The 18,786-nt window shown below is 40.2% G+C and overlaps 1 protein-coding gene across 1 annotated transcript in view; it reads left to right on the forward strand.

The window, feature by feature from the left end:
• Positions 1–18,786, forward strand: part of sufu (suppressor of fused homolog (Drosophila)) — a 112,064-nt gene that overhangs the window by 29,729 nt on the left and 63,549 nt on the right. The window contains exon 3 of the mRNA XM_048609228.1: positions 15,719–15,855. Within this exon, the coding sequence (XP_048465185.1) occupies positions 15,719–15,855 (137 nt within the window). The remainder of the gene's footprint in view (positions 1–15,718; positions 15,856–18,786) is intronic.

The raw sequence follows: 18,786 nt of genomic DNA on the forward strand, positions 1-18,786 counted from the left end.
TCCCTTTTTAATCTTCATCCTGTCACCTTAAAATTATATCCTCTAGTTTTGAACCCCCCAACCCTCGGGAAAATACTGTAATTCACCTTATCTATGCCCCTCATGATTTTATAAATCTCTATAAGGTCACCCCTCAATCTCCTACGCTCCAGTGGAAAAAATTGCTTCCTCTTATACCTCAAACCGTCCAGTCCTGGCAACATCCTTTTAAATCTTTTCTGAATCCTGTCCAATTTAATGATATCCTTCCTTTAGCAGTCCAACCAGAACTGTACACAGCACTTCAAAAGTGGCCTCACCAACATCCTGTTCAACTGCAACATGACGTCCCAACTTATATACTCAGTGACCTGAGCAATGAAGCAAGCGTATTAAATGCCTTGTCTACGTGTGATGCAACTTTCAAAGAATTATGTACCTGAGCCACTAGATCTCTCTGTTTAACAACAGGGCCCTACCATTAACTATATAAGTCCTGTCCTTCTTTCTTTTCGCAAAATGCAATACCTCGCATTTATCCAAATTAAACTCCATCTGCCACTTCTCAGCCCATTGGTCCAAATAATCAAGATTCCTTTGTAATCTTAGATAACCTTCTTTACTGTTGACAACAAATTTGGTGTCATCCACAACCTTACTAACCATGCCTCCTAAATTCTCATCGAAATTGCATGCATAAATTAAAGCAAAACTGTCCTGTGGAACCCGTGCTGGTAACAGGCCTCAAGTCTGAAAAATGACTCTCCTCCACCACCCTCTGTCTCCTACCATCAAGCCAATTTTGTATCCAACTGACAAGCTGTCTCTGAATCCCAATAGATCTAACTAATTATTCCATTATGCAAAACCTTGTCATAAGCTTTACTAAAGTCCACATAGACAATGTCTACCGCTGTGCCCTCGTCATTTCGGCCATCTTCCAGTCCTCCGGCACCTCTGCCGTGGCTGTAGATGATACAAAGATCTCTGCTTGGAGCGCTGTCGTCTTCCCTAACTTCCCACAATGTCCTGGAATGCGCTGGATCATGTCTCAGAGATTTATCTACCTTTGTTATTTTTTAAGACATCCAGCACCTCCTCTTCTGCAACGTGGACTATTTTTAAGACATCAGTATCCATTTCCCGGCGTTCCCGAGCCTCCATCTCTTTCTTCACAGTAAAAACTGATGTGAAATATTAATTTAGTATCTCTCCCAAGTCCTGTGGTTCTACATGTTGATCTTTAGGGGCCCTATTCTCTCCCTTTGCTGCTGTTTTGCTCTTAATGTACTTGTAGAATCTCTTTAGATTATCCTTAGCCTTGGCAGATAAGGTCATCTCATATCCCCTTTTTGCCCACCTGATTTCCTTCTTAAGAATGCCCTTACACCCCTTATACTCGAGAGATTCACTTGATCCCAGTTCTCGCTACCTAATATATGACTCCTTTGTATTCTTGACCAGAGCCCCTCTTTTTTATTCAGTTATCAGTCGTTCATCCATTGTTCCCTATTCTTACCAGTCTTACCTTTCACTCTTAACAGGAACATATTGCCTGAGAACTCTTCTTATCTCACTTTTGAAAGCCTGCTACTTGACAGTCCTCCCTTCATCTGTGAGCAGTCTACTTTAGTCAACTTTTGAAAGTTCCTGTCTCAAACCATCAAAATTTGCTTTACTGCAATTAGGAACTTTAACTTTTATACAAGGCCTATCCTTATCCATAACTATCATAAAACTAATAGAATTATGATCACTGGTCCCAAAGTGCTCCCCTTCTGACAATTCAGTCACTTGTTCTGCCTTATTTCCCAAGAGAAAGTCAAATTTTGCTCCTTCTCTCATAGATACATCTACACGTTAAAGAAAATTTTCTTGAACACGTTTAACAAATTCCTCACCATCAAAGTCCTTAACACTATGGCAGCCCAAGTCTGTGTTTGGAAAGTTAAAGTCCCCTACTATTACAACCCTATTATTCTTACATGTATCTGAGATCGCTCTACATACTTGCTCCTCACTGTCCCTTTGACTGTTGCAGAGCCTATAAGTACAATCCTATCAAGTTGAACATTCCGTTCTTATTTCTGCATTCCACCCATATAGCTTCATTGGATGATCCCTCAGAAATATTACTGCTGTACTTAGGGAGGATGTTTTCCCTGATCAGCAACGCCACTTGCCCTCCTCTCTTGTCTCCTTTTCTATCCTTCCTATAGCATCTAAACCCTGGAACGTCAAGCTGCCAGTCTGTTTCCACCTCCCCCCCCGACAAGACATGTTTCTGTAAAAACTATGATGTCCCAGTCCCATGTTTCCATACATGCCCTGAGTTCATCTGCCTTAACTGTAAGACCCCTTGCGCTGAAATAAATTCAGTTTTATTCCTCAGAGTTACTTCGTTCTCTGACTTGCTCTTATGTATGTTTTCTAATTAATTTGCTTTTTTAAAATTCAGAACCATTGTCATCTGCCTTTCTATTCCAGCTACTACTTAGGATCCCGTCACCCCATCTCCCTAGTTTTTTTAAAGACTCTTGAATGGAATTAGCAAATCTCCCCACCAGGATATCGGTTCCCTTCCAGTTCAGGTGGATCTGCCCCCGAAGTGATCCCAATGATCCAAAAATTTGAATCCTAGTCCACTCACCATCTCCTCAACCATTGATTTATATGCCCTGTTTTCTTATTCCTCCTCTCTCTAGCACATGGCACCGGGGCTAATTCAGAGATTGCTACCTTTTGAGGTTCTGCTTTTTAACCTAATGCCTAACTTCCTATTCACTCTGCAAAGCCTCAACCCTTTCCCTCACTATGTCATTCTTACTACTGTGTATTACTACTTCTGGCTTCTCTTTCTCCCCTTTGACAATATGCTGCAACCACTTTGAGACGTCCTTGACCCTGACACCAGGGAGGCAACATCCTACCCTAAATTCTCGCTCGTGGCCGCAGAAACTCCAGTGTGTGCCCCTGACAGAAGAGTCCCTTATAAGAATTGCTCTTTTGAACCTTGACAAACCCTGCTTAACATAAGATTCATTGTTGGTTCCAAGATCTGGCTACCACTTCTATTTTCCTCTGAGAGACTATCCTAATCAGTACCCAAACTTGTACAACGGTTTGAGAGAGGAATAGGCACAGGAGACTCCTGAACTACCTTCCTATCTCTCTTGACAGTCACCCATCTATTTGACTGAACCTGCAGTGTTACCACCTCTCCAAATCTACTAATCACCACACTCTGTGTTTCCTGTATGCTCCTCAATGACTCTAACTGCCTCTCCAGCTGGTCCAAGCAGTCTGATATGAGACAGATCCAAACACACCTCCTGCAGACATTATCTCCAAGGACAGTCAACTGCTCCCTAATCTTCCACATCCGACAGGTGGAGCATATCACTCCACTGACTCCTATAATTGCCCCTTAAGAATTTGCTCATGTAGATTTGCCTACAAAGACCCACACTTTTCTCAAATCTAGTGTTTTTAGACTGATCACTGCTAACACACTGTGCTGTGGAGAAGTTAAAACCTATATTCTATATTATAAGGCCTAGAAGGAGAAGCTCTAAATACAACCACTTAAAAAAAAAATCTCTACCCTTCCCTTGACCAGTTTTTCATTTTAAGCATGCAAAAGAAAAAAAAACTTAGAAACACAGAGCTTAATTTAAACTCCCAGCAACCAAAAACAGCCTTCTCCTCAAATCTTCTATCAGTCGGCTCTCAAATTTCTGGTTCTGAGTAAAGGTATGTCGATCCCTTCAACCCCTAGATTCAGCCTTACAAAAATAGCAGAGCCAGGAACCTGCCCTCCATCATTATTTAAACCGCTAAAATCAAACCCTCGACAAACAAGTTGAAAATGTCAGTCTTCCAAGTTCTGTGCAAACAAAAAAAATTTCTGTCCGGAGCCTTTAACAAACACGTGCACAGGCCTTTCCCACAAACTCTGTAATTTACACTGTCGTTCCTTACTATTTTTTTCCTTTGTTTCTGGACTATAAAAGCTCCAAAAATAACTTTATTTAGAAAATGTTGTTGTGAATTTAAGATTCAAACTGGTTATAAATAAGTCCCACACTTTTCATAATGCTTCCCCCCCCAAAAAAAAGATGTATCTTTAAGAGGTATTTTCCTTTTCAACAACTTATTTTCAATACAATTTTTATGTCACTTAACTGGCGTAATATATTAAACGTATACTGAGTCACAGGGCAATTGTATTTTACATACTTTCATTGGAATAATAGCACTTGGTTTTCTTCATATGTGCTCCTGATCACATGTTTGCTATAACATTTTTTTTTCCAAACGAATGATTTTTAAATTGTATGGCTGGAGGATTCAACTTCACTGAAACAACCATATGTTGCTCTTGTTTCATAGTGTGGCCCAAAGAAGGCACTTTGGTCTTAGCCAGGTTTATAATGAAATTAGCTGTTCTTAGCCAATCAAAGAGTTCAGTCAAGTGTTATAAATGTTCTTCCCACCATTTGGATGAATGTAACCAAGTTATTGATGTAAGCTATGTTGTTACGTGGTCCTTCATTAACTTTATTGGTTATTCATTGGAATGTTGCTGGTGAATTTTATTTATTCCAAGCGATATTACTTTGTATTGATAAAGTTCATTAAGTGTAACAGAAGCTGATTTGATCTTTGGCTCTGTCAACCAATGGAACTTTCCAATATCCTTCTCTCAAATCAATTTTGGTGATGAATTGTGCGTGTTTGTTTCTTTTGATCTTCCAATCTTTTGTCACAATGTCAAATTAATCTTTTCAACATCATTTTTTAGTAATTTTTCCTAAAAGCAGTACTTATAGAAATCTTGGGTGAAACATTAATAATCATTAAAAGGTCCTTTATTTCCAATCATGGTTTTATTTAGTAGTCCGACATAAGACCCTCATAAGCAGTTCTTTGAAAGTTGGTATTGAAAGGCTCTGGTTTAATTGATGGCTATGGTTTCACCACTACCTGACGTATGGCATGTCTGGCAGAGTTTGACCACATCTTCTTGTACTATACCTTTATGTCATCCTTGTCAGTAAAAGTATCCTTTACCCTGTATTTTCCTAATACCTAAAATACCTGCCATTGGAATTTCATGAGGCACTCTTAAAATTTCAGAAAGCGCTACCAGCTAATTGGCCTCTGTCCATTCCTCATTTACTGGTATTTAAGGTGGACTGTTTCCTCATTAGCACTTTGCCTGGAAGTAACAGCACTCAGGAATTCATTCTGTTTTCTAAGTAGGCGTTTGGCATAACTCTTACAATTCAAAATCTGTTTGTTACACTTCTATAAAAGAAGATAGACTAAACATCTCAGCCTCATTCTCTTTACCTTCACCTTTTTATTTAACTTCTTAGAAATTATATTCAATAACTGAGTTTCCGAGTTAACTCTGTTTCATAGACTACTTTTCTTCCTGTAATACAATGGGCCTAAGATTCAGTCACAGCATTATCAGGAAACAATTCAGGATGTCCATCCTGTAACTTCTCAGTTTCTTTTACCTGTACTGTTGCTTCACCACCCTCGGGGACCCCAATATTTTTGAACTTTCCAGGTCATTTCTGAGCATAAAATCAATTCCCTCGAAAGGGATTTATTTCACCACTCTAATTGCATCATCTCCATTCAGTAAGTCACTCTTTAATCCACCTCTGTACAGTGGGACTCGTTTGTAGCCTCCATGTATACCTCCAATTAACATTTTCTCCTTCATTTACCTCTCTGGCAGACAAGTAGTATCATTAGCCAACATTAGTGGCTAACTTGCTCCATTATCTCCTGATAACTTGATTAGTTTATCTCTTTGATTCAAAGATACCTCTCCTTTTGAAAAAGAAGTTCAGAGCCCTCCGTGTTCTGATTTTCCTTGTTAATAGTTGAAGAATTTTCATGACTGCACTGGGTCATCTTCTCCTTCTTATACATTCTAAGAAACCATATGTTCTTTGTGCTACCATTGCAGTTTTAATACCTATGTCCTTTCCTGATGCCCTCTTTGCTGAAGACTCTGTGGACATTCCTACTACTCAGTCAGTTTCCCATTTAACTTTCATGAATTTGGTATGTTTAATATTATTACAATGGCAGCATATTCTCCTCTTTACATCACTTTCTCACCTTGCTCCTTTATTGGTTTGATGTTCTTCTGTTTGTTCCCTACAATTAATACCTCTTTATCTACATATTTGCTATTCTTCCAATTTTCTTATGGATCCCCATATGACTGTCTTCCCCACCTGTAACTGCCTGTGTGAGGTATCATCAGCCATAACTGCTGTTTCTCAGATACTCTGACTTGTGTGGAACATTTGGATAACAAGGATACCTACATCAAGCTCCAACTTCTTGACTATAGCTCTGCTTTCAACACCATAATTCCAAACAAACTCCTCTCTAAACTTCGTGACCTAAGTCTCGGCTCCTCACTCTGTAGTTGGATCCTTGACTTCCTGACCCATAGACCGCGATCAGTAAGAATAGGCGACAACACCTCCATGATAATCCTCACCACCGGTGCCGTGCAAGACTGTGTACTCAGCCCCCTACTGTACTCCTTATATGCTCACAGCTGTGTGGCCAAATTCCACCCCAGCTTCAGTTACAAGTTTGCTGATGACACCACCGTTGTAGGTTGGATTGCAAACAATGACAAGACAGAGTACAGGAAAGAAATTGAGCACTTAGCGGCATGGTGTAACTGGTGAGCTGGTCGTTGACTTCAGGAAGCGGAGTGGAGGACACGCCTCATCTGTGTCAATGGTGCTGAGGTGGATATGGTCAAGAGCGTCAAGTTCCTGGGAGTAATGATCACCAACAATCTGTCCTGATCCATCCACGTGTATGCAACGGTCAAGAAAGCACAACAACACCTCTACTTCCATAGAAGGCTAAGGAAATTTGGTAGTCTACACAGACTGTTAACAACTTTTATAGATGCACCATAGAAAGTATCCTGTCTAGATGCATTACAGCATGGGTATGGCAACTGCTGTTCCCAAGACTGCAAGAAACTACAGAGTCGTGAACAGAGCCCCGTCTATCTCACAAACCAGCCTTCCATCCATTGATTCCATTTATTCTTGCCGCTGCCTCAGGAAAGAAACCAACATAATCAAAGACCCATCCCATCCCGGTTATATTCTCTTCCACCCTGTTCCTCAGGTAGAAAATATAAAAGTTTGAACACGTATATGAACAGGTGTGTGCGAACAGTGGGCGACGTGGTGGCTCAGTGGTTAGCACTGCTGCCTCACAGCACCAGGGACCCAGGTTTGATTTCAACCTTGGGTGACTCTGTGTAGAGTTTGCATGTTCTCCCCATGTCTACATAGGTTTCCTTCGGGTGCACTGGTTTCCTCCCACAGTCCAAAGATGTGCAGGCTCGGTGGATTAGCATGCTAAATTGCCCATAGTGTCCAGGGATATGTAGGTTAGGTGAATTAGCCATGGGTGATGCTGGGTTACAGGGATAAGGTAGGTGTGTGACTCCAGGTGGGATGTTATTCCGAGGTTCAAGTAGGTTTAATTTGAACCATACGTGTGCATGATTGGTGAATTTGAGCAGAGAATCCAGAAGCATAATAAAGAAATGTGTGTTTATGGAGGGGATCTTGACAACTGAAGGCTGCTCTGGATGTTGCGAAGAATGAGGTTGAAATTGGAGAAACAAAATCCAGGACCAGGGAAGGGAATATTGTAGACTGAGGATAAAGAAATTTAATTTGAGTTGTTGGGGAACTAGAAACCATCATAATTTAGCATTTGAGTGGTAGATGAGTGATACTGGGGACAGAATTTAATGCCCACCTGGTAGTGAGTTTGGAGGAAGGAAGGCATTTATTTGGGTGGTGGGGTGTCAGGTGAGATCCTGCTGTTATCCTATCTCTGCTCAAGACTTAAGGAAAGTCTCGCAGATGGCCTTTCGTGCTCACTTTAAGAATCTCATCCCACCATTGCTTGTATTGACAGCATGTGATGGAGTTAGCATGTGACAGAGTTGCTGTGTGGGAAGCTTGAAAAGCAAACCGTTGGGTTTGTTTGTGATTGGGTTATTGTCTCTTTATCTCATTTAGGGTCGGCTGGAGGTGTCTTATGGACCAGACCAAACCCCTCAAAATATATCAAGGAGGTAGCCTAGACACTAAATTTAATCTTATTTAAAGGCAAGTATAACGCACTGTGTTCCAGATGTGGTTCAATTGATACTACTAGGCTTTAAGCAAAACACACTTCATTCTTACACCACAGTTAAAGTTGAAACAAAAAAAACACAACGACAAATTGGCATAACTTTAACTCGACTGAAATACTTAACAAAAGAATATGTTATTTAAATATTAATCGTCAATCATTCCAATATCACAGCATCCCATAAACACACTCTTGGCCAAGGCAAATTCAGCAAATCAGTTTTTCTCATGTTCAGTCCAGGAAAAATCTTCCCCCGAAAGAAAACAATCTAACAGCAGAGAAAGAATTCAAACTTGTAGCTGCAGCAGAGAGAGAGAGAGCTATATCTAGCAGCTTCAACTCCAGAAAAATTCAAACTTCCACTGAAAGCACAACTAAAATCCTGGATGCATGTGAGTTTGACTCCATCCTATCATTAGTTTTTAAAAGAAACACTCCAGGTGCTCAAAGCTATTTAACTGCAGAAATTCCAGTACCACTGGCAACATCTCTCTATAAGAGAAACAGCACAGAAGAAGTCCCTCTTAAAGGCACAGTACCGTTACAGGGTGGAATGCTCTTCAGAGGGTTGGTACAGATTTGATGGACCAGATGGCCTCTACCTGCATTGTAGGGATTCTGTGATTCATATGAGGAGCAGTTGAGGACTTTGGGTCTATACTTGGAGTTTAGAAGGATGAAGGGGGATCTGATTGAAACTCAGAATACTGAGAGATCTGAATAAAGTGGGCATGGAAAAGATGTTTCCACTAGTAGGAGAGATTACAATCTGAGGGCGACGCTTCAAAATGAAGAGACGACCCTTTAGAACTGAGATGAAGAATTTTTTCAGCCAGAGGGTGGTTAATCTGTGGAACCCATTACCTCAAAGGGCTATGCAGGCCAAGTCATTGAGTGTATGTAAGACAGAGAGGTAGATCCTTGATTAGTAAGGGCATCAAGGGTTGCGGGGAGAAGACAGGTGAATAGGGTTGAGAAAGAGATCAGCAGTGAGTAAATGGCAGACTTGATGGGCCAAATGGCCTGTCTCTGTTCTTATATCTTATGGTCTTATATTTCATTATTGATTTACTAACAGTTCTCAGTAATCAGGAGGGAGACCTCTGTCCTGGGATCCTTGATCACAGGGAAGATCTGATATTGGTCACTGTCTCCATTTGGTGTTCTCATTGGCGGTAGAGCCCCTTGTCACCTGGATTAAATTGTCTGGGGTAGGAAACTGGCTGCAGAGTTCTGAATGAGAATTGAAGTCTTGTTTACATTTGAGGTGTACCTTTCATTTATTCTGACTAAAAATATGTTCCTTGTGACATTGGAATATTTTTTTGGTTGGTGGCAGAGGCTGGTTTGCATGTTATCCATTCCACAAGTTGGGCTAGAGTCATACAGCATGAAAACAGACCCCTCGGTCCAACCCGCCTGCGCCAGCCTAGTCCCATTTGCCAGTATTTGACCCATATCCCTCTAAACACTTCCTATTCATTTACCGAACCAGATGCCTCTCAAAAGTTGTAATTGCACCCGTCTCCAACACGTCATCAGGCAGCTCATTCCATAGAAGCTTGAAGAAGTTACCTCTCAGGTACTTTATAAGTCTTTCCTCTCTCATCTTAAACCTGTGCCCTTTAGTTTTGGACTCCCCCACTCAAGAAAAAAATACCTTGGCTACTTAACCTATGCATGTCTCTCATGATTTTATAAACCTCTAAAAGGTCACCCTATTAGCCTCCAATGCTCGAGGGAAGAAAGAACCCCAGCCTATAACTCAAACCCTCCAGTCCTGGCAACATCCTTTAAATTTTTTCTGCACCCTCTTAAATTTAACAACATTCTTCCTATAGAAGGGCAACCACAGTTATATGCAGTATTCTACATGTGGCTTCATTAAATTCCTGTAATGCCCTGTACTCAATATTCTGACCAAGAAGGCAAACTTCTTCATTGTCTATGTTCGACTCCACAATAGCTGTGTAAATCCTGCCCTGGTTTGCTTTACCAAAATGCAATACCTCACATTTATCTAAATTAAAATCTGCCACTCCTTGGCCCATCTGATCAAGGTCCTGTTGTACTCTGAGATAATCTTCACTGTCCACTACACCACCTATTTTGGTGTCATCTGCAAACCATACCTGCTATATTCACATCCAAATCATTCATATAAATGAGAAAAAGCAGTGGATCCAGCACCAATCCTGTGGCACACCCCTAGCCACAGATATCTAGTCTGAAAAGCAACCTTCTACCACCACCCTCCGACTTCCACCTTCAAACCAATTTTGTATCCAGTGGCTAGCTCCCATTGTATTCCATGCGAGCTAACCTTACTAACCAGTCTACCGTGCAGAAGTTCATGTAGACGTCTACTGCTCTTCCTTCATCAGTCGTCTTTGTCATCTTTTCATAAAACTAAAATCAAGTTAGTGAGACACGATTTCCCACTCTCCAAGCCATGTTGACTGTCCCTAATCAGTCCTTGCTTTTCCAAATGCATGTAGAGCCTGTCCCTCAGAACCCCCTCCAACAACTTACCTACAACTGATATAAGGCTCACCAGTCTATATTTCCCTGGCTTTTCCTTATAGCCTTTTATAAATAATGGCACCACATTAACCAACCTCCAGTCCTCAACTGTGGCTGTCGTTAATACAAATATCTCAGTAAGGGGCCCAGCAACCTCTTCCCTAGCCTACCACAAAGTTCTGGGAAACACCTGATCAGGTCCTGGAGATTTATTTACCTTTATGCATTTTAAGACCTCCAGCACCACCTTTTCTATAATATGAACTCTTTTCAATATATCACTGTTTATTCCCCTGATGCACCCATCTGCTGCGGCTCCAGGCCACGTTGATCTTTAAGAGGCTCTATTTCCTCTTTAGTTACCCTTTTGCCCTTAATGTACTTATAGAATCTCTTTGATCCAACAATTCTGCTCGATGCTCCAAATGTTCCTTCGTTATGTGACTAAAAATCACCAGATTGTCTCTGTCTCTGTCTCTGTACAATGCACAATTGGGTTATCCTGAAATGACCTTATTGTTTCATCTTTGCAATGTGGCTGGTGCATTCTCCATAGTAAATGGCATGACTTGAAACTAGTAAAGTCCATTTGGTGTCATGAATGCCGAAATTTTCTTCATTTTGTTTGGATAAAGGTACCTGCCAGTATCCCCTGAATAAGTCCAGCTTAGAAATAAAAGTTGGTTGTCCCACCTTCTCAATGCTGTCTTCCAAATTTGATGTAGGGTACTAATTGGATTTTATAATTGCAGTGATTTTTCAATAGTCCACATACAGTCATTGGTTACCATCTGGTTTTGGTACCATAACTATGGGCGAGTTCCATTTGCTGCAACTCACTTTGTTGGGATGTTCCCCTTTCTATCTTGCAACCCCTAGCTGATCAAGTGTAAATTTCAGTATTTAGTGATGCTGAGGAAAGAGAAATGGGGGTTAGCTGTGTTTTGTGTTTGGTAATTACTAATTACTCAACTGTGATTACTCAACAAGCTGAGGTTGCTACTACAACATTCAATTAGCTTCTTCCTGGGAAAGTGAATGTGGAAAGAATGGTTTATCATCTATCATGCATAGCTGTTAGAATTTACAATGTTTACGATTGTAAGAGAGTAGACATTTAAATATTGCTATAAATGCTACTTTTAGGATGCAAAGATTGACTCAAGTATAAACATTGAGGTAAACTTTTATGTTTATCAAACATAAACACAAAATGTAATTATGTCACCGGTATTCATTCAGCTTCTCTATTTTAAAATGCCATAATTTTTAATTACGTGAAAAACTCATTATGAAAAACTAATATTTTAAAACCTTTGAGCAGAAATACTCCTTCAGTGTGGCTGACTGACACTATCTTTGAATTCAAGGTACACTGCAAATGCTGTCAGTGCAGTCCAGATTGAGCATACTTTTTGAGCTTATGGCAATCATATCAAGTTAGCAGAGGTGGAGGACTTAAAGTACTCAATGCGTTAAAAATACAATTGATTGATAACTTCAATCATGACATTGTGAAATATGCAATTTAAAAGATGTTTCTATGCTTAATGTTTTATATTAGAATTTTCAGCATTAAAAGTGTGGCAGTTGCATGGGGTGGGTGGGTGATAAATTAGGGATACATTTTGAGCTACTTCTTGGAAACCGACAACTTCAGCTATGACTTAATTATATACTTGCATTTAGTGAGGAACTATTATACCTTTAACACTAAAAAGAAACCTGTTACATTTTTACTGTATGCTTCATGGCCATTGCAGTATTTAAAATAATGTGAAGTGCATTTATATACCAGAACATGTGTGCAACAAAGAATTTGATCTTTAAATTTGTTTTTTTAGATTTTCTGGGATTGCTAGGCTCACTGAAGATATTGTGCATATTGACAGTTATCTTTGTGGCTTCCTTTCAAAATTTGTGGGTCGCATATGTGTTGAAGTGTGACCATTCAATAGGATCATGGCTGATCTGACATTCCTTGTGTCCACTTTTCTGCCCTTTTCCCGTAACCCTCGACTCCCTTGCCCATCTAGAATCAATCTATTTGAACCTTAAATATATACAAGGACTCTGCCCCCGTAGCTGTCTGTGGCGAGAGTTCCAAAGACTCTTAATGCTTTGAGAAGAATTTCATATAAAATCCCTACAGTGTGGAAACAGGACCTTCAGCCCAACAAGTCCACACCAACCCACAGAGCATCCCACCCAGACCCATTCCCCTATAACCCACCTAATCTACACATCCCCGAACAATATGGGCAATTTACCACGGCCAATCCACCTAACCTGCACATCTTTGGACTGTGGGACGAAACCGGAGCACCCGGAGGAAACCCACGCAGATACAGGGAGAACGTGCAAACTCCACACAGACTGTCACCCGAGGGTGGAATCGAACCTGGGTCCCTGGCACTGTGAGGCAGCAGTGCTAAGCCCTGAGCCACCATACCGCTCTCATCTCAGTCTTAAATTGGCAATCCTTTATTCTGAGACCATACCCTTTGGTCCTAGACTCTCCCAGGAGGGGGAATATCCTCTCAGCATTTACCCTGTCAAGCCCCTTAAGAATCCTATATATTTCACTCCTCATTCTTCTAAATTCCAGTGAGTAGAGTCTCAGCCTGTTTAGGCTTTACTCATAGGACAATTCCTCCATGTCAAGGATTATCCTAGTGAATCCTAGGAATAAATTTTTCTTTCTGTAGCTTTGGGAAATGCAAATGCATTCTATCTACCTGTTCCCCTTTATCAACTTTTCTTGTTGTATTCTCAAAGAACTCGGCAAATTTGTGAAACATGACTTCCCTTTCACAAAACAATGTTTAACGTGATTACATTAAGCTATTCTAAATGCTCTCTTTCCTCAGTAGTGAATTCTAACATATTCTCAGCTACAGATGTTAGGCTCACTGGTTTATAGTTTGCTGCTTTGTTTCTCTCTCCCTTCTCAAATAGGGATGTCACATGAACAATTCCAGTCTACTGGAAACCTCCTGGAATCCAGTGAATTTTGGAATATTTCAATCAATGGCTCCACTATTTCTACAGCCACTTCCTTTAAAAGCCTTGGATGAAGGCCACCATGTACTGGAGTCTTGTCTGCCTTCAGCCCCATGAGTTGTCAAATTTTTGTCCCTTATGATAGAGATTCTTATGAGACCCTTCTTCCCATTAACAACTTGCTTATCTGATCCTTTGGATGTTTATAATGTCTTCCATAATGAAGATTGTTGCAAAATAAAATTTTAGATCTTCCATTTTCCTGCTCCTCATTAGCAATTCCTCAGTTGCATCTTCCAAAAAACGAACTCTCACTTTAGCTGCTCTCCTACTTTTCATAAAATGTATAAACTCTAGCTGTTTGTTTTAATATTTCTTGCCAATTCACCTTCATAACTAAGTTCTTTCTTTTTATTAGCTTTTTAGCCATTTGCTGCTGGTTCCTAAATATTCCCAATCTTCTGGTCTACTGCTAGCTTTTACTGCTTTGTGTACCTTAGTTTTTGTTTGGATACTCTCCTTGGCAGCCTAAGTGATTCATTGTTTGCATTGAGTCCTTTTTGACTGGAAAATTGGTGCCAGTGTCCCATCAATCAGAAACTATTTCTCCAATCTTTGAGCCATGCATTTACCTCTCTCGTCTTATTTATTGTAAACGCTACTTTATACATAGTTTAGAAGGTAATCTGAAATTATTACCTTTGTAGTTCTGCTTTTGAATTTAGCTCTGATATGCTAGTAATTTCTCGCTAGAGCCTGAATCTTAGTCCTATCTATGTCATTGGTGGACCACGACAACTGGGTCCTTCCCCTCCCAGTCCAAGTTCTCCTCCAGCCCTGAAGAGATGTCCTGAACCTACCTTGCCACTAGGTAGGCAATAGAGCCTTCTAGACTCTCCGTCCTCACTGCAGAGAACAGCAGTTACTCCACTAACTATGCTATCCCTAATTTGTTACTACATTTCTCTTTTCTTCCCTAACTTGAATGGAGGTCTGTACCATAATACATTGGTCTTATTGCTCATCTTCCCTGCGTTCTTTGCCATACCCGCACTGGGAACAAGAACCTCATACTTATTGGATAAGGGAACAGGCCAAGACTCCTCCAAAGCTAAATTCCTCACTTGTAGTCAGACCATCCTGTCCCTGACCATGGACAAAATTTGATGCAATTAATCTAAGGCATGTGACTGTCTCCTGATGCACCAAATCCAGGTAATGTAACGTGTAATTTCCTTCAAGGTAATAGTGAGCTATGAAATAAAATTGGGTTTCTCACTGTCTTTGTGATGGACAATGACAGCAACTCCAGGTTTGAGTTTGGTAAATAATTTGAATAAATACTTAAGCAGTGCACTATGTCACAATAGCAGAACTGGCAGAAGACGTTTGTCTTTTTTTATCCATTTTAAATAAATTGTGCATTTAAACTTTAACTATTCAGATTAGGTTTTGAATGGCTGTACAGTTTTGGAATTCACTATTGCTGGCAATGCTGACAGGTTACAATAGCCATCTAAAGCTGACAAAATTTCCATTATAAATGGTAGGTCCTGTATCAGATGGGCGTACTTTTTCCCTGGTTGCCAATATAGTATTCCTTCACTATTATTCATGCCCTCTGTCAAGGAAGAAAATAATCGAAAAATATGCGTGATAGTGTGGGAATTTATGCCATTAACTTTACTGCTTGATACAAGATTTTTATAAAATTCTGTAGCTAAAATAATTTCACTGATCAATTGATTTTCTTAAGTTCCCCAAACCTACTATGTTACAACTGTAATAAAAATAACTTTCTGCAAATGTCAGTGTTTTCAGCATCTTTGTTCTAAATACAAGCAAAATTTGAATTGGGTAGCATTGTTGTCTTTTTCACTTTAATTTTTTTTTGAATATAACTTAAGGTGCATGCTCATTTTGCCTAGTAACAGTTATAATGAGCAGATAAATAAAGAATTATTAAGTTTCTTAAAGACAGTTGTTTTTTATTTAGATTTACAGGACTGGAAGGACCAAGTGGTTTTGGTTTTGAACTGACCTTCCGGCTAAGACGAGAAACTGGGGAAACAGCGCCGCCAACCTGGCCAGCTGAGCTGATGCAAGGCCTGGCTAGATATGTATTCCAGTCAGGTAAAGTTCAATAAGTGTTGGTTTGTTGATATTGTGTAAATTGTGGTAATATTGTAGCCCAGATTTTGCTTCTCACAAAACAATACATCTTTTACAGCTGGTGCTTCATTAAGAACTCAGTGTAGTACTGAGAGTCAATTTGTAAAACCATATTGCATTTTTTGTTTTTTCTCCCCTGCTGAGTCCAATTTAGCTAATCATTGGTGTGCCTTAACAGTAATGCCTTCTGCCTTTTATATTGTTGGGGACCCTCATGAAGGAATTCTTACTACCTGAGCCAAATACAGTCTCTTGTGATCTATTTTATCCTGTTTAAAAAAAAATGAAATGGTGACGAGAAATGTAGCATCCTGACAAGTGACATTTCACGTCAAAATGAGGACTTGTAAGTAAAAAGGCAGATAAGGAAACATAAGAATTTGGAATTTTCAAGTGATTGGACTGTGATATGATTGCTGCTTTGAATAGATTTGGCAGAGTGATGATTGGAGGCTCTCGGGATTTATATAGTAAAATATATTGTAACAAAAGAAAAAGCAACATAGCCATTCTAGACCAACTTTTCTCCCATAAATGAGGTCAATGACTGTTTGGTACTGTATTGGTATGCTATGGACAGTTCAACTTCTACCAGTTTTTCTGTTGGCTGATATGCTTCACATCCAGCTTTTTGATGTTTTGTTTGCCTGATGCAGCGTGCAATGGCGTATTTTTCTTTTCCGCAGTCTACCAGAATACTCGAGGATGTCCGCATCAAATTTCATAACCATTTGCCCTTTCTCTAGTTCTTGCCTTCTCTCACAGAAGCAGGAAGCCAAAATTCAGAGAGAGAATTTTGAAAATGGAGAAGATCACAATTTCCAGGGCAAAGCTCGGTTTGTGACCGTTTTACCAAGGCCTTCAGGCACTTTTTAAAACCACATACATCATAAGAGTCAATAACAGCTCAAACAAACACTTGCAAGCAATTATTTCCATTTCTTTCAGTTTCGTTTCTTAATACCTAATGCTTTTCTGGAAGTCATAAAACTTTATTTTCATTCTTAGCATTTGAGCACCTATGAACAGGCCACCTTTATTGCTCATCCCTAATTAGCTGTCCTTTCTTTACTAGACTGTAGAAGTTGCAGGGCTGGAAGGTGCTGTCACATAAAGCTTGGTGGTGCTTTCTGCAATGCATCTAGGCCATCTCTAGAGGTCCCCAACATCACACATGCCAGTCTTCAGTCAATTTGATTCACTCCACTTGATGTCAAGAAACAGTTGGAGCCGCTGGATACCGCAAATGCTATGGACCCTGACAACATTCTAGTTATAATGCTGAAGACTTGTTCTTCAGAATCTGCTGCATGTCTAGCCAAGCTGTTCCAGTATAACTATAAAGCTGACATTTACCCAACAATGTGGTAAATTGCTTGGGCATATCATGTACACAAGCAAGACAAATCCAACCCGGCAAAGTATCACCCTAACAGTCCACTCTCGGTCATCAGTAAAGTGAGGGAAGTTGTCATCAAAAGTGCTATCAAGCAGCACCTGCTCACTGATGCCCAGTTTGGATTCTGTCAGGACCATTGAGTTCCTGACTTCTTTATGCCTAGGTTCAAACATGGACAAATGAGATGAAGTCCAGAGGTGAGGTGAGATCGACTGCCTTGATAACAAGGCCACATTTGACAGAGAGTGGCATCAAGGAGCACTAGCAAAACTGAAGTCAGTGGGAATTGGGGGGAACTTTTTGTTGGTTGGATTCATATCTGGCATAAAGGTAAATGATTGTGGTTGTTAGTGGTCACTATTCTCAGCTCCAGGACATCTCTGCAGGAGTTCCTCAGGATAGTGCCCTAGGCCCAACCTTCAGCTGCTTCATCAATTACCTTCCCTCCATCACAAGATCAAAAGTGGGGATGTTCACTGCTGACTGCACATTGTTCAGCATTATTTGCAGCTTCTGAGTTAGTGAAGCATTCCATGTCCAAATGCAGACAAATATCCAGCCTTGGGTTGACAAGTGGAAAGTAAAATTTACACCACATGCATGCCTGGCAATGACAATCTCCAATAAGAGACAATTTAACAATTGCACCTTCACAATCAATGGAGTTATCATCACTAAGTTCCCCACTATCAAAATCTGGTGGGGGCAGGGGTTACCATTGACCAGAAACTAAACTGCATTAGCCATTTCTTTGTGGTATATGTGTATGACCGACTCTATGTACAATGGCTGCAAGAGCAGATCAGAGGCCAGACTGCTTCACTGAGTAACTTTCCTGAGTCCTCAACATCTTTCCAACACCTACAAGGCACAAGTCAGGAGTGTAACGGAATACGCCCCAATTGTGTGGATGAATGCAGCTTCAACATTGCTCAAGAATGTAGACACCATCCATGATAAAGCAGTCAGCTTGATTAGCACAGTTTCTCCACTACTGATGCTCATTAGCAGCAGTGCATCTATAAGAAGTACTGCAGAAATTCATGAAGGCCTCACCAACTGCAAGTTCCCCTCCAAGGCACTCACCATCCCGACTTGGAAATAGATTGCTGTTTCTTCAGTGTTATTGGGTCAAAATCCTGGAATTCTCTCCCTAACAGCATTGTTGGTTGACCTACATCACACTGATGTTAAAGAAAATTTGTAACCTCGTCCACGTTTGTGATTAACCATCATGTTAATTAAAACTAAAAATAAACATATGATCTGATAAACTAGGTTTCATGTTGGAATCCACCTTCTGTGGTGACACCAGTAGCTGGGATCATAACACTTATTGTACCTAAATACTAACTTTTTGCAATTCATACGTTAGGACATCCAGATCCCTGTGCATCTCAAAGCTTTGTCACCATTTTAATAATATACTTTTTTTAAATTTTGGTTTTGTTTTCTACAATGGACAATTTCATGTTTTCCCATTTTATACTCCA

Source organism: Rhincodon typus, chromosome 20, assembly GCF_021869965.1.
Source record: "Rhincodon typus isolate 14 chromosome 20, sRhiTyp1.1, whole genome shotgun sequence".
Taxonomy (NCBI): Eukaryota; Metazoa; Chordata; class Chondrichthyes; order Orectolobiformes; family Rhincodontidae; genus Rhincodon; species Rhincodon typus.